Source organism: Hyla sarda, chromosome 1, assembly GCF_029499605.1.
Source record: "Hyla sarda isolate aHylSar1 chromosome 1, aHylSar1.hap1, whole genome shotgun sequence".
Lineage (NCBI taxonomy): Eukaryota > Metazoa > Chordata > Amphibia > Anura > Hylidae > Hyla > Hyla sarda.
The window spans coordinates 269,793,715-269,810,839 of NC_079189.1; the positions used below are offsets into that span (position 1 = coordinate 269,793,715).

Here is a 17,125-nt window from a genome sequence, read left to right on the forward strand (position 1 = left end):
GTAACTGCTCATTGTACCCCTTATTACATTACATGAGGGGTGTAGTTTCCAAAATGGGGTCACATTTGGGGGGGCCATTGTTCTGGCACTATGGGCGCTTTATAAACACACGTGGCCTTCAATTCCGGACAAATTTTCTCTCCAAATGCCCAATGGCGCTCCTTCTCTTCTGAGCATTGTAGAACACCAGTAGAGCACTTTGCATCCACATATGGGGTACGTTCTTACAGCAAACCGCTGTCTGGGCATGCTGGGAGTTGTAGTTTTGAAACATCTGGAGGGCTACAGTTTAGAGACCACTGTATAGTGGTCTCAAACTGTAGCCCTCCAGATGTTGCTAGGTAACTCACCGGCTTCTGTAGGATCCACCGTCCTCTTCTGCCGCCGATTGGTAAGTAGACTTCTGCGCGGTCCTCATTTTCCCCGTTCTGCCCAGCCTACTGTGGGTGGGCAGAACAGGGGGACCGAATGTTAACCCTGCCGATCTACTATTGGTAGTCGCTTGTGAACGACCAATAGCAGGGATAGGAGGGGTGGCACCCCTGCCACCTCACTCCTATCCATTCTGGAAAATAAGGGGAATCTGGGTTGTCCAAGACTCCCACAATCCCCCTGGTCACCGGAGACTCGTATGACCCGGAATCGCAGCAAGTCGATTTTTTTTCACAATTTTTGGAGTGATGCATTGCTGTTTTATTATTAGAGTGAACCGTGATCGGGTTTGGATCGCTGGCACCCACCTCTCTGCTGAATTCTAAGTAGTGCTGCTTTATGTTTTTGCATATAATATATATATTTATTATGTTTGAGTAGAGCTTTATTAAGGAGATATATCTATCGGCACACTTAATAAAAAATAATATATGCTCCTTTTGGGCTGTTTTAGGGCTAATATATCGGCAGATCTATTCACATATTACCATGTTATTAGTATTATGAAAGGAACGGGCTGTACAACAGGTTTCTAGCAGATGAAAGCGGGATGGTAATGGTTGCTTAGTAACATTTCGAGCATTGGGGCTAGCCAAGGTACAGGTGGAGTCTGCTGAATGGGCCCCAAAACAGGGCTCACACACAAAAAAATAAAATAAGAAAAGGCAGACCAACTCAGAATGGGATAGGGCACAACAGCATTCTGAATTTACCTGACCTCTTCAAAAGATTTAGTTTACCGTTTAAAAAGTTCAATTATATTCTATAAAATAATTCTACAACAACCCATGAGGTCTGCAGGGTATGATTAATTTAAAACAATTTACCTTCATCTTGTGCCTTATTAGCTTCTAACAGTTGACTACCGTTCTCATTTATTTTCTGCTGTCCTCCCATTTGTGAGCCGAGAATACTAGTTTTGATTTTGCTGTAAACCTCAGCAGCTTTGTCCATAACGGCCCGGTTAGCTTTGTATCGACGGATCTATTAGAATAAATAATAATTTCTATATATTAGACAAACTGGTATTTAAATGAACTAACATGGGTGGATAGATATGAAAGTGGAAAAAAGGAGATCTTTTAACACTTACCGTAAAATCTCTTTCTCGAAGGATCCATTGGGGGGAAAGACCGTGGGTGTATGCTGATGTCTCTAGGAGGTGTGACACTATGGTAATAAAAAAGTCAGCTCCTCCCAGCAGGATATACCCGCCTTCAGGCTCTGAGCTAGTCAGTTTAAGTGCCAGAGCAATAGGAGGAGACCAATAGGTCAAAGGAAAACCCAAAAACTGTCTGTGAACCAGAAGGAAAACATAACTGAACACACCCCCGGACAGAGAACCAACGGAAAAAACGCCACAAAGGGCGGGAGCTGTGTCCCCCAACGGATCCTTCGAGAAAGAGATTTTACGGTAAGTGTTAAATCTCTTTTTCTCTATCGGCTCCATTGGGGGACACAGACCTTGGGACGTACCAAAGCCGTCCCTTGTGTGGGCAGATAAGTAATCAGGCAGACGGACGATCCACTGCCGCCTGCAACACTTTACGCCCAGACTAGCATCAGCCGATGCGAAAGTATGAACTCTGTAAAACCTCGAGAAAGTGTGCATAGACGACCAGGTAGCCGCCTTGCAAATCTGCGAAGCCAAGGCTCTATTCTGGAGAGCCCAGGATGCCCCAACAGAACGTGTGGAATGAGCCACAACACTGAAAGGAGGAATCTTCCCCTTGCAGCGATAGCCTTCCGAAATGGCGGACCAAATCCACCGAGAAATGGTGGCCTTGGAAGCAGGTTGTCCCTTGCGACGACCTTCCATAAGGACGAAAAAGGAATCACACTGACGTAACGAAGAAGTGATGGAGAGATAGGACCGAACAGCCCGGACTACATCCAGATTGTGTAGTAAGCGCTCCTTAGGATGAGAGGGAGCAGGACAAAAAAGGACGGGAGGACAATGTCCTCATTGAGATGAAAGGCCGAGACCACCTTAGGCAAAAAGGAAGGATCTGGCCGGAAAACGACCTTGTCCTGGTGGATCACCAGAAACTGAGAACGGCGGGAAAGAGCTGCCAATGCAGACAACCTCCGGATGGAGGTGATAGCCACAAGAAACGCCACTTTCCAAGAAAGGAGGCGGAGAGACACCTCTCTATGGGGCTCAAAGGGTGCACCCTGGAGGGCACTCAGAACAAAATTCAAGTCCCAAGGGGGAGAAGGTGACTGATAAGGAAGAACAGCGTGCGCCACTACTTGCAGGAAAGTCCGGACATGAGAATTAGAAGCCAGGGGCCGCTGGAAAAGAACAGCAAGCACCGAAACCTGACCTTTAAGGGAACTGAGAGACAAGCAGAGTTCCAACCCCGACTGCAAAAAGGAGAGAAGATGGGGTACTAAGAAGGTCACTGGGGAGAAGTCCTGAGCTTCACACCAACGAAAATAAGACTGCCAAGTACGGTGGTAAATTTTTGCGGAGGATGGCTTACGAGCCTTGAGCATGGTGTGAATGACTTGGGAAGAGAACCCGCGGGCCCTCCAAACAGCGGTCTCAACCGCCACGCCGTCAAATGCAGCGACTGTAAATTGGGGTGGAAAAGAGGACCCTGAGAGAGTAGATCCGGGCGGAGCGGAAGGCGCAGAGGAGAGTCGTCCAGGAGCCTGACTACGTCGGCGTACCACGACATTCGGGGCAAATCTGGAGTTACCAGAATGGCGGGAACGACCTCTGCCTTGAGCTTCCTCAGCACCCTGGGAAGGAGCGGAAGAGGAGGGAACAGATAAGGTAGGGCGAACCCCGCCCAAGGAATCACTAGGGCATCCATGTCCAAGGCCTGAGGGTCCCGGGACTTGGACACAAACTGAAGAATTTTCCGATTGTGCCGGGACGCGAATAGGTCCACGTCCGGAACGCCCCAGAGGATGCAGAGCTGCGTGAAGACCTCCGGATGAAGAGACCACTCGCCGGGGTCGGGCGAGGACCGACTGAGGAAGTCCGCTTCCCAGTTGAGCACTCCCGGAATGTGGATCACCGAAATGGCCGGAACCTTGCTCTCTGCCCAGGAAAGAATTTTGGTCACCTCGGCCATGGCTGCTGAGCTGCGAGTACCACCCTGTCGATTTATGTGCGCAAAGGCCATGGCGTTGTCTGACTGAACGTGGACAGGACGGGACTGAAGACGGGGCTCCCAAAGAAGAAGACAAAGAAGAATCGCCCGAAAATTCCAATATGTTTATCGGAAGAAGGGTCTCCTGGGGAGACCAGAGTCCCTGAACCGTCCAATCCCTGAACACACCGCCCCAGCTTGACAGGCTGGCATCCGTCGTAACAACCTGCCAATGAAGGGGAAGGAACGACCGCCCTTGGAGAAGAAGGGGGTAGCGGAGCCACCAGAGCAGAGACTGACAGACCCTGAGAGGAAGAACAATCTGACGATCGAGGGACAGGGGAGACCTGTTCCATCGAGAGAGAATCGCCAGTTGGAGGGGGGCGGTAATGGAACTGAGCAAAGGGTACGGCCTCCGATCCAGGACTTCAATACAAGTGCGGATGGAGACTGATACCCGAGTCCGCAGGGAGCAGACCCCCTCCCGGAGCGCCAGACGTTTGTCCGGCGGAAGGCAAATTCGGGCAGAGGCCGTGTCGATTCGAAGCCCCAGAAAGGTTAGAGACTGGGTAGGCCGGAGCATCCGAAGCGAGTCAGAGTGTGGAGAGTGACGTGCAGATTCTCCAGAATCTGGGCTCTGGTTGGAGCCTTGATGAGAAGGTCATCCAGATAGAGTATCACCGAGATTCCTCTCAACTGTAACAGGCCCATCACTGGCGCAATGATCTTTGTAAAGACCCGAGGAGCCGTGGCTAGACCGAAGGGGAGGGCTACAAATTGAAAGTGCCCCTTTGGAACCGCAAAGCGGAGGTACAGATGATGGCCCGGAAATATTGGCACATGGAGGTAAGCATCTTTGATGTCCACCGATGAGAGGAACTCCCCCTGTTCCAGGGATGCCACCACCGAGTGGAGAGATTCCATCCGGAAGTGGCGGATGAGAAGATGACGACAGACGCTTGAGGTCTAGGATTGGTCGTACAGAACCGTCCTTCTTGGGGACCACAAAGAGATTTGAGTAGAAACCCTGAAAACGTTCCCCTGGGGGGACAGAAACGATCACCCCCTGGAGAAACAGAGACTGGAGAGCCGCACGAAATTGCTTCGCCAGAGGAGGAGACCAGGGTGCCCGGGATCGAAAAAAGCAATCCCTCGGGAGGGAAGCGAATTCGATTCGGTAACCGTTGGAAACAACGTCCCTGACCCAAGAGTCCTGAATGTGTGAGGTCCAGATGTCTCGGAAAAAAAAGAGACAACCTCCCACCCGCAAAGAAACCGCGGGTGGAGGCCTCACTTCATGCAGAAGTGGGTTTGCGGTTGCCCGATTTGGGCGCAAAACGGCCAGAGCGGTTGGAGTCCGACTTCCAAGATGGGCGTGCCCGGAACGAGGGAGCCTTCTCGTCCCGCGAGGGCACCTGCCCGGACCCTTTGCTGGAGCCAGAGGTCCGAAAAGAAAAGGACTTTCTTTGGGAAGTAGGGCGAGCCTTATTTTGGAGGTAACAAGTAACTCTTACCTCCCGTTGCCTCAGAGATAATCTCATCAAGGCGTTTGCCAAAAAGACGGCCACCTGTAAAGGGAAGCTCAGTGAGAGACCTTTTGGAAGCGGCATCTGCATTCCAAGCTTTAAGCCACATAGACCGGCGGAGGGCTGCTAGGTGACCCACAGCAAAGGCAGAACAACGGGCTTACTGCATGGAAGCTGCGTACAAAAAGTCCCCAGCCTTGGCACATCAGAGAGTCAGTGCAGATAGGTCCTCTGGGGGGGATACCACTAAGATATCCTGATGGAGCTTTTGGCACCAATCCGACAGGGCCTTGGACACCCATGTCGAGGCGAAGATGGGAAGAAGAGAAGAGCCAGCTGCTTCAGTAGCAAACTTCGCTAAAGATTCTACCTTCTTGTCCGTGGGATCCTTGAAGGCAGCGGCATCTGCCAGAGGCAGTGTAGTCGCCTTTGAGATCCGGGAGATTGGTGGATCCACAGAGGGAGGGGAAACCACCTTAGCGACAAAGTCCTTGTCAAATGGATAACATTCTTGAATTGTCTTGACTCCCGGGAATCTCTTGTCTGGATGTTTCCATGCGGATTCCAGAATGTCGTCAAAGTCAGCGTGAGAGCTGAACCTTTGAGGTGCTGGCTTAGTACGATGAAAGGATACTCCTGGATTGACATCCGAAGATCCTGGGTCCTCCAAGTGAAAGGTGTCTCTTATGGCTGACACCAATGAGTTCACCGTAGCAATTGAGTCCGAGCGGTCCTCTGGGTCAGATGCCGGTTCGGAAGCCTCGTCCACTAGTTCACCAGGGGAATGTAAATGAGTAGAGGCAGTCCTGGAGGGGGGCGATCCAGACCAGGTACGCGGCTCTGGCGTGGCAGAGCGGTGACTCAGAGAACGTCCTCTGGAGGAGCGACGTTTGTGCCCAGATGATAGGGGGGCGGGACCCCGAGGGGAACGCTCACGTCAATCCGAAGACTCAATGGAAGAGTCAGACGAGGCACCCCTAGCACTCTTGTGAGAGCGTGAAGTATGAGGAGACGAAGAGCAGGCCCTCTCAGAGGTCCTGCGCAGGGAAGACCCCTTCAAGGCAGACACAATTTCGCGGGAGGCCTCAGCCACCAAACGGGAGACTTGGGTCAAGTCAGCCATATACTGGGTCAGGGAAGAAACCCAGGCTGGAGGAGCGGCTGAACCCACTGGGACTGAAGGGGCACCAGGGGGTCTGGGGGAGCAGATGAGCAGGCAGAGCAAGTGGGCTCAGCGGAGCCAGGCATCTTGGTATTACAGTGCTTACAAATATAGCAAGTCACTGAATTCCCAGGTTTTTGTTTAGAGGGAGGAACAGCCCTGGGTACGGACATAATGGTGTAAAAAAGAAGACAGGCACTTTCTCACCCTGATCTGTGTCCCCTGTCAGCTTCAGTGAGGAGAGCTCGCTCCGTGCAGCCAGATAGACTGAAAAAAACAGCCAATAGGGAGGGAGGGGCGTGCCTGTAGCAAGGCACATAGTAACTGACCCCTACACATAGAAAATCGCGCCCACGGCGCTGATTGGACGCTGCTTCTCGCCTCTGAGAGTTCCCTCGCCAAGTGGGCGGAGCTACAGACTGGCAGAAGAAGAACTGGCATGGCGCCTGCTCCCTGTCCCGAGCGCACCTGCCTAGCTGTATATGCGGTCGGGGGAACGGAGCAGGAGGCCAGAACGCCGGCAGAGGCTGCCGGTGAAAGTAAAAGTAAGCTGGCGCTGAAGCACCCAGCTCGTAACAGCGCCGCGGCTTGCAGCCGCATATAAGGCGCTGCAAGTACAGGGAATAAGCCGGCGATGAGAGCGCCCTAGCCGAAGCAGCGCCGCGGCGGACAACCGCATATAAGGCGCGGAGTAGTGCACCAAAACACACACACACAAAGTTTTCCATAGCACATGCCTTCTAAAAAATATGCCCCCTCAGGAGTAGTTGCTCCCCCAGCATAGTGCAGCCCCTGTAGGATCAAGCCCCATAAACTGAGGGTGGGCCAAAACAGGGGTCTCCAGAGGTTGCGAGTCCGTCAGAAGAACTTACCTAATGGAGTCTTCAGTGAAGTCTTCAGTCAGCTTTTCATCCCTGCATCACGCCTAGCTGCTATGCACGAGCGAGGAGAGCAGAGAAAAAGGGGGACCCGGACCCATGAGGTACCACCCAGACGCTGACCGTTGGCGAGAGGGGGTTAACAGCGCATATACGCAATGTCTGTGCCCCCTTACTGGCAAATGGGGAAACAGTGAACCGCAGTTCCTGAGTCCCCACCTGAAAACGAAAAAGAAAGGGAATAATAAAACTAACACGTCCCTATACTAGGAAAATAAAAAACAGAAGACCTGGTCTGGACAACCCAGACCATGTCCACCTCCTTCAGACACTAAGCTTAAACTGCCTAGCTCAGAGCCTGAAGGCTGGTATATCCCGCTGGGAGGAGCTGACTTTTTTTATTATCATAGTGTCACACCTCCTAGAGACAGCAGCATAAACCCACGGTCTGTGTCCCCCAATGGAGCTAATAGAGAAAGGAGGATTTAAATGGGTTTTTCCAAAAATTAAAAAACAGCCATTACATGACAGACAAACTGACTACTCCAGTGCTCCCTGATGATCTTATTTGGCCATTATGGTGAGCAAATATACCAATGCCACTGCTACAGCCAATCACCAGCCTCACACTATAGACTGCTAAGGCCAGTAATATACTGACTTGACCGCTACAGCTTATGTGCACTTATGACCACAGTCAAGTAATAAAAGCAAGGATGGGGATATATATGAAAAAAAAAAAAAAAAAAACATGTACAGAGGAAAAGTGGAGCAGTTGCCAAAGCAACCCAATTGCTTCTTTAATTTATAAAAAGGCCTATGAAAAATTAAAAAAAAAATAAAGTTATCTGCTACGGGCAACTGCTCCTCTTTTCCTCTGCACAGGTTTTGATAAATCTTCCCCAAGGAGTGAAGATAATGAAGTGGCAGGGGACCTCAAGATTGTACGATTCATAATGTTAAAATGTTTTAGGCAGATTTTTTTCCTTCAAACTTCCAAAGGAAAAAAACATTTCTTGAAATTTCACTAAAGAACTGTGTAATGCTTCATTTACTTCCTGATATAAAGAAAAAGGAATAGAGATAGACTAATATAATATATATATATATATATATATATATATATATATATATTATACAAATACATAAAAACACATAAGTAGGACAACATTGAAAAAATTAGTCTGCTACAATGTAAAGTAGTGAGTGCACCTCCTGTATAACAGTGTTTAACCCCTTAACCACCAGGCCAATTCTCACTGTAGGACCAGAGCTTTTTTTGCACATTAAAGAAGAAGTATCATGGACCAAGTCACAAATTTTTTTTTATATCATGTGAAAGTGCATCAGCTCACCATTCTGAGAATCTGCTCCTCATGTATCTCACCCTCTCCCTTCTCCTGTAATCCCCTCTGAAAGATCGGTACTTCCTGGTCCATGGAGGTCCCTGACTTCCTGTCTCCCATAATGCCTTTCAGTTCATCATAGAAGTAGCCCAGCCTAGACCAGTGCTTCCTAACCAGGGTGCCTCCAGCTGTTGTGAAACTACAACTCCCAGCATGCCTGGGAGTTTTAGTTTTGCAACAGCTGAAGGCACCCTGGTTGGGATACACTGACCTAGACACTGATCACTTTCCTAACAGCAGGCTCAGTGTTTCCCCTCCCCCTGCTTCTATTCTCAGGACATCGTTCTTTCAGACTGACCTGCTGTCAGATTGTAATCAGTGCAGGGCAAAGCAGGGATCTCCCCCTCCCCCTCTGCTTCTTCTCGGGACATAGGGACATCGTTCTTGCTCTTATAAACACTGAGCTGGCTGTCAGATGCTTCCCTGCCGAGGAGATGAAGACAAGTGAGCTCAGCTCACTGGGGCTTCTATGATTGGCTGAAGCTGCACATGGGAGGTGCCCTTGCGTGCACAGAGCTGGCTAAGCTGCAGAACTATGGGAAATTGTGACATCACGGCCCCCAGCATAATGCAGCTCAATGGGGGGTCGCAAGTCATCAGAACAGGGAGCTGCTGAACTTCCTCTCTGAACAAAGAAGCTAGAAAAACAGGTTTTACTTACAAGATGGGTGAAGTCAGTGATTTACAAAGTGATATAACTTTTGCTTCTGCATTTAAAACACAATACTTTTTCTACATGGGACTTCTTTAACTTTAAGCATTAACCCCTTAAGGACGCAGGGTTTTTCAGTTTTTGCATTTAGATTTTTTCCTCATCACCTTGTAAAAATCATAACTCTTTCAATTTTGCACATAAAATTCCATATGATGGCTTATTTTTTTACACCACCAATTCTACTTTGCAGTGACATTACTCATTTTACCCAAAAATCCACGGCAAAACGGAAAGAAAATTAATTGTGCGACAAAATTGAAGAAAAAAATTTAATTTTGTACCTTTTTGGGGGCTTCCGTTTCTATGCAGTGCATTTTTCGGCAAAAATAACACCTTTTCTTTATTTTGTAGGTCCATACGGTTAAAATTATACCCTACTTATAAATTTTCCTGCATGTAGTTATGATTTTTTTTCCGAAGTACGACAATATCCAACCTATATATGTTAAAAATTCTCATCTTCTAACCCCTATAACTTATTTTTCCGCGTATGAGGACTCATTTTTTGCGGCGTGTTTTTATCAGTACCATTTTTGTATTGATCGGACTTTTTGATCGCTTCTTATTCATTTTTTCATGATATAAAAAGTGACCAAAAATACGCTTTTTGGGACTTCGGAATTTTTTCCGCGTACCCATTGACCGTGCGATTTAATTAACGATATATTTTTATAGTTCAGACATTTACGCACGCGGCGATACTACATATGTTTATTTTTTATTTACACAATTTTTTTTTTTTTATGGGAAAAGGGGCTGATTCAAACTTAAGGAAGGGGTTAAATGAACTTTGTTAACTTTTTTTTTTTGCAGTGCTATTGCTCCCATAGGGACCTATAGCACTGCACACACTGATCTCTTATGCTGATCCCTGCAAAGCCATAGCTTTGCATGGATCAGCGAGATAGGGGCTAGATTTCTCAAGCCTGTAACTCAGGCATGGAGCAATCAAACCCTAATCGGACGATGCGGAGACAGGTAAGGGGACCTCCGCTTGCGTCCTAGCTGATCGGAAAGTCGCAATTTTATTGCGATGTCCCGATCAGCCCGACTGAGCTGCCGGGAAGAGTTTACTTTCACTTTCAGAAGCGGTGGTCAACTTTGATCGCCGCGTCTGAAGGGTTAACAGCGCGCGGCACAACGATCGATGCCGCGTGCTGTTAGCCAGGGTCCCTGCTATGACTAGCAGCTGGGACCGACCCGGTGTGATGTGTTTTAAACACTGGGACCGGGCGTACAGGTATGCCCTACATCCTTAAGAGGTTAATAACTCTGAATGCTTTTACCTTTCATTCTGATTCAGAGATTGTTTTTTCGTGACATATTCTACTTTATGTTAGTGGTAAAAGTTTGCCGATACTTGCATAATTTCTTGGTGAAAAATTCCCAAATTTAATGAAAAAAATAGAAAATTTTGCATTTTTCTAACTTTGAAGCTCTCTGCTTGTAAGGAAAATAGACATTACACATAAATTATGTTTTGATTCACAAATACAATATGTCTTCTTTATGTTGGCATCATAAAGTTGACATGTTTTTACTTTCGGAAGACATCAGAGGGCTTTAAAAAGTTCGGCAGCAATTTTCAGCAAAATGGAGAAAATTCAAAATCTTCATTTTCTACACTCATGTTCTTGTAGACCCAGCTTTTGAATTTTTACAAGGGGTAAAAAGGAGAAAAATCCCCTCAAAATTTGTAACCCAATTTCTCTCAAGTAAGGAAATACCTCATATGTGTATGTCAAGTGTTCGGCGGGCGCAGTAGAGGGCTCAGAAGGGAAGGAGCGACAATGGGATTTTGGAGAGTGAGTTTTTCAGAAATGGTTTTTGGGGGCCATGTCACATTTAGGAAGCCCCTATGGTGCCAGAACAGCAGAAACCCCCCCACATGGCATACCATTTTGGAAACTACACCCCTCAAGGCACGTAACAAGGGGTCCAGTGAGCCTTAACACCCGACAGGTGTTTGACAACTTTTCGTTCAAGTCGGATGTGTAAATGAAAAAAAAAAAATTTTCACTGAAGTGCAGTTTTTTCCCCCAAATTTACCAAATGCCCCCCCAAAACTTGTAACCTCTTCTCTTCTGAGTATGGAAATACCCCATGTCAGGACGTAAAATGCTCTGAGGACGAACTACAATGCTCAGAAGAGGAAGAGCGCCATTGAGATTATGGGAGAGAGAATTTGTTTGGAATGGAAGTCGGGGGCCATGTGCGTTTACAAAGCCCCCCGTTGTGTCAGAAGAGTTGACCCCCCACATGTGATCTCATTTTGGAAACTACACACCTCACAGAATTTAATAAGGGGTGCAGTGAGTATTTATACCCCACTGGCGTTTGACAGATCTTTGGAACAGTGGGCTGAGCAAATGAAAAATTAAATTTTTCATTTTCATGGACCACTGTTCCAAAAATCTGTCAGACACCTGTGGGGCGTAAATGCTCACTGCACCCCTTAATACATTACATGAGGGGTGTAGTTTCCAAAATGGGGTCACATGTGGGTGGGGGGGGTCCATTGTTCTGGCACTATGGGGGCTTTGTGAACACACGTGGCCTTCAATTCCGGACAAATTTTCTCTTCAAAAGCCCAAATGGTGCTCCTCTTCTGAGCATTGTAGTGCACCAGCAGAGCACTTTACATCCACATATGGGGTATGTTCCTACTCAGAAGAAATGGGGTTACAAATTTTGGGGTGCTTTTTTCCTATTTTCCCTTGTGAAAATAAAAAATTTAGGGAAACACCAGCATTTTAGTGAAATATTTTTTTTCTTTCATTTTCCCATCCAACTTTAACGAACATTCCTCAAACACCTTTGGGGTGTTAAGGCTCATTATACCCCTTGTAATGTTCCGTGAGGAATGCAGTTTCCAAAATGGGGTCACATGTGGGTATTTATTTTTTTGCGTTTATGTCAGAACCGGTGTAAAATCAGCCACCCCTAGGCAAATCACCAATTTAGGCCTCAAATGTACATAGTGTGCTCTCACTCCTGAGCCTTGTTGTGGGTCCGCAGAGCATTTTACGCCCACATATGGGTATTTCCGTACTCAGGAAAAATTGTGTTACAAATTTTTAGGGTCTTTTTTTCTTTTTACCTTGTTAAAATAAAAAGTATGGGGCAACACCAGCATGTTCGTGTAAAACTTTTTATTTTTTTACAACAACAGGCTGGGGTAGAACCCTCCTTTTCATAAGGGGTAAAAGGAGAAAAAGCCCCCCAAAATATGTAGTGCAATTTTTCCCAAGTACAGAAATACCCAATATGTGGCCCTAAACAGTTTCCTTTTGAAGACTAAATTAGCGATTGCATAGGGGTGGACATAGGGCTATTCTACGCCAGTGATTCCCAAACAAGGTGTCTTCAGCTGTTGCTAAACTCCCAGCATGCCTGGACAGTCAGTGGCTGTCCAGAAATGCTGGGAGTTGCTGTTTTGCAACAGCTGGAGGCTCCGTTTTGGAAACACTGCTGTACCATACATTTTTCATTTTCATTGGGGGGGCAGTGTAAGGGGGTGTATATGTAGTGTTTTACCCTTTATTATGCGTTAGTGTAGTGTAGTGTTTTAGGGTACATTCGCACTGGCGAGCTACGGAGAGTTTCTCGCTAGGAGTTTGCGCTGCGGCGAAAAATTTGCCACAGCTCATACTTGAAGCAGGAAACTTACTGTCAACCCGCCCGTGTGAATGTACCCTGTACATTCACATGGGGGGGGCACACCTCCAGCTGTTTCAAAACTTCAACTCCCAGCATGTACTGACAGACCATGCATGCTAGGAGTTGTACTTTTGCAACAGCTGGAGGCACACTATTTGGAAAACCTTCAGTTAGGTTCTGTTACCTAACTCAGCATTTTCCAACCAGTGTGCCTTCAGCTGTTGCAAATCTACAACTACCAGCATGTACTGATTGCCGAAGGGCATGCTAGATGTAGTTATGCAACAGCTGAAGGTACGAAACTACAACTCCCAGCATGCCGAGACAGCTGTTAGGGCATGCTGGTGCAAAACTACAAATCCCAGCATGCCCAAACAGTTGTCTGGGCATGCTGGGAGTTGTAGTTTTGCAACATCTGGAGGACTACAGTTTAAAGACCACTGTACAGTGGTCTCAGACTGTAGCCCTTCAGATGTTGCCAGGCAACTCACCGGCTCCCGTAGGATTCAGGGAGCCAGCCGCACAACATCGCCACCCGCTGATCACCGTCGCCAGCTGCCTCCGGATGAGTAAGTGGACTTAGGTGCCGGTCCTCTGTCGGTTTCCCCGTTCTATTGTGGGTGGGCATAACGGGGAAACCGAAAGTTAATCCACCTGCCACCTCACTCCTATCCCTTCAAAGGGATCATGGGTGTCTTAGACCCGTACCACCATAGACCCGTATGACCTGGAATCGGCGCAAATCGTCGGTGTGAATTCATGATGCCTCCCCCCCCCCCCCCCCCTCGGCATTTGCGCGGGGTGCCTGCTGATAGATATCAGGTATAGATAGATACAGGTATGCCATTGGTCCTTAAGTACCAGGGAGCAAAAGGCCTACCTGAACGCCCTTGGTCCTTAAGGACACGTGATGTAAATGTACGGTGCTGCAGTGAGCAACTGTAGATTTACGGTGCTATTTTGTAGTGAGCTGGAGTACGGAAATATCCCATATGTGGACACAAAGTGCTCTGCGGGCGCACAACAGAAATGGGAGGGCACCATGTACATTTGAGTGCTACATTGATTATTTACGCAAAACAAAAACAAACGCATCTTGAAAACTACACCCTCAAGGATCATAACAAGGGAGCAGTTAGCCTTAACACCTACAGGTGTTTGGCAAATTTTTGTTAACGTGTAAATGAAAAATTTGATCTTTGGCACTAAAATGCTGGTATTACCCCACATTTTTCATTTTCTTTTTCAAGGGCTAACAACAGGAGAAAAAGCCCCTCAAATTTGTATCATTTCTTCTCAGTATGGAAATACCCCATGTGTGGAGATAAAGTGCTGTGCTGGCGCACTATAAAGCTTGGAAAAGAATAAGCAAAAATCTGCATTTTTGGAGAGAAAATTTTGCTGGAATTGAAGGCCATGTGCATTTACGAAGCTCCCATGCAACCAGAACAGTGGACCCCTCACAGGTGACCCCCCTTTTGGAAACTACACCCCTCACAGAATGTAATAAGGTGTGCATGTGCAGTGATCATTGCCACACCGTCAAATGCAGCGACAGTAAATTGGGGTGGCACAGGGGACCCTGAGAGAGAAGGTCTGGACGAAGCGGGAGGCGCAGCGGAACGTCGTCCAGGAGCCGGACGACATCGGCAAACCACGCCCTCCGAGGCCAATCTGGAGCCACGAGAATGGCGGGAATGCCCTCCGCTTTGAGCTTCCTGGGAAGGAGAGGAAGAGGAGGGAACAGATAAGGTAGGGCGAACCCCGACCAAGGAATCACCAGTGCATCCACTGCCAGAGCACAGGGGGCCCGCGACTTCGACATAAAGAGGGGACCCTTCTGGTTGTGGCAGGATGCAAAGAGGTCCACATCTGGAGTTCCTCAGAGGCCGCATATCTCTGCAAATACCTCCGGATGAAGGGACCACTCGCCGGGGTCGGGAGAAGACTGGCTTAGGAAGTCCGCTTCCCAATTGTTTACGCCTGGGATGTGAATTGCAGAGATGGCCGGAACCCTGAGCTCCGCCCTGGAGAAGGATCTCCCAATGTAACAGGCAAAGGTAGATTGCCCTCAGTTCCAAGATGATCGGGAAGAGTGTCTCTCTGGGAGACCAAAGGCCCTGGACTGTCCGGTCTTGGATAACCCCTTCCAACCCGAAAGGCTGGCATCCTTCGTGACAACCAGCTAATGGAGGGGCAGGAAGGAGCGCCCCTGAAGTAGGGGGGAGCGGAGCCACCACAGAAGGGAGTGGCGAGATGTCTGAGGAAGTACAATCTTGCGATCGAGGGACAATGGAGACCTGTCCCACCGGGATAGAATCGTGAGTTTAAGGGGTCGAAAATGAAACTGAGCGAAGGGAACGGCCTCCATGGCCGCCACCATCCAACCCAGGACTTCCATGCAAAATCGAATGGACATTGGGGAGGGGTTCCTGAGAATACAAACCCCTGACAGAAGGGTCAACCGCTCGACCGGCAGGAGGTGAACCTGGGCGGCAAACTGAAGTCCTAGAAAAACTAGGGACTGAGTGGGGGATAGGTTGGACTTGTCCCGATTGACCATTCAACCGAAGCGAGACAGGGCCTGAAGAGTGAGGGTGAGACTCTAGATTCTGGCCCCTGGACGGAGCCTTGATCAGAAGGTCGTCCAAGTAAGGACTCACTGAGACCACCCTTGTCCGTAGCAGACCGATCACCAGCGCAAGGACCTTGGTGAATACCCTCAGAGCTGTGGCCAGACCGAAGGGGAGAGCCACAAACTGGAAATGTCCCTCCGGGACAGCAAAGTGGAGGAACCGCTGGTGTCCCGGAAAAATCGGAACATTAAGGTAGGCGTCCCTGATGTCCACTGAGGAAAGAAACTCCCCCTGATCCATGGTCACAACGACCGAACGGAGAGACTCCATGCGGAAGTAGCGCAGGAGGGGATGCCGGTTGAGGAGCTTTAGAGCTAAGATGGGGCGTACTGAACCCCCTTTCTTGGGAACTACAAAGAGGTTGGAATAAAAACCTCGAAAGCGGTTCCTGGGAGGAACAGGAACAATGACTCCCTGAATGAGGAGAGACTGAAGCGCACCCCGAAAGGCCTTTGCCAGAGAGGGAGATCGCGGAGCTCGGGAAAGGAAAAAGCGATCCTTTGGAAGTGAGGCAAACTCGATCCGGTAACCGTTGGATACCACATCTCTGACCCAGGAGTCCTGTACATGTGTGAGAACTACCGAAAATACCTCCTGAGGGATCTATGGGCTACTAGAGCAATATTAACAACCTTGGGGATGTAAGTCCCCTCAGGGAAACCCTGAATAAAGACCCTCTCTGGTCTAAAACTTAACTTTTATTCTTTTTACAACTAATAATTAAGGGTGCTCGATTACCACTAGGTGGCAGTGTGTGATTAAAATTACAATCCCTTATTTGTTATATTTCAGTTTTATGGCATCCTATGCATGGATGTGAGTGACCGCGGAGCTCTGTTTGCAGTTCTCTGCTCTGATGCAGTCTACAGACATAGCATCACACAGCTCCGTGGTCCATCTATATTCAAAAACAGGTATGATGTACACTGAGTTATGGCGCCTCTTGCTATTTATGCCCTCTCTACTGATTGCGCTAATTAAAACGTCGAGCAATTAGCGCAATCACGCATCCTACTTCTTCTTACATCATACACATCACACATTTGTTTCTAGCTCATTGGTAGGTGTTGTTTCAGTATTGGCCAATAGTAGTTATGTCTCTGCGCATGGCATCGGACTTAATCTTACTGACATCTAATCCGCTTGTGCAGAGAATCTGTCCTGCGCATGTGTTTTGACTTAGAATTTTCTCCGGCATGTCAGCAACTCACTGCGCATGTCTTTTGACTTAGACTCTTTCATTGTATCATCGCTCTACTACGCAGATCTATTGACTTCGTTTTTCTTCTGATCTCATATGTGTCAACATACCGCGCATGTCTTTGGACTTAGAATATTTCTTCCCAGGCGCTGTCAGACTGCAGTATTTTAGCAGTTGGTATGTTCTTCACTTGTCCTTGGACTTAGAATATTTCAAGGCTCTGTCAGGCTGCCTTATTTTAACTGTCAGTGTATTCTTCAAGTGTTGCACTTGCGGTTTAATAGACTGACAATATCGCTGGGCAGCTTTGTGTGTTAGCGGTCAGTGTATTCTTCACTTGCAACACTTGCGGTTTAATAGAGATTTTTATTACGGCTCTTGCCGTTATTCTATAGTGGAAATATT

At 48.0% G+C, this 17,125-nt stretch overlaps 1 protein-coding gene across 1 annotated transcript in view; it reads right to left on the reverse strand.

Moving 5' to 3' along the window:
* Nucleotides 1–17,125, reverse strand: part of HDGFL2 (HDGF like 2) — a 236,887-nt gene that overhangs the window by 64,573 nt on the left and 155,189 nt on the right. The window contains exon 14 of the mRNA XM_056572250.1: nt 1,260–1,416. Coding sequence (XP_056428225.1) covers nt 1,260–1,416 — 157 coding nt within the window. The remainder of the gene's footprint in view (nt 1–1,259; nt 1,417–17,125) is intronic.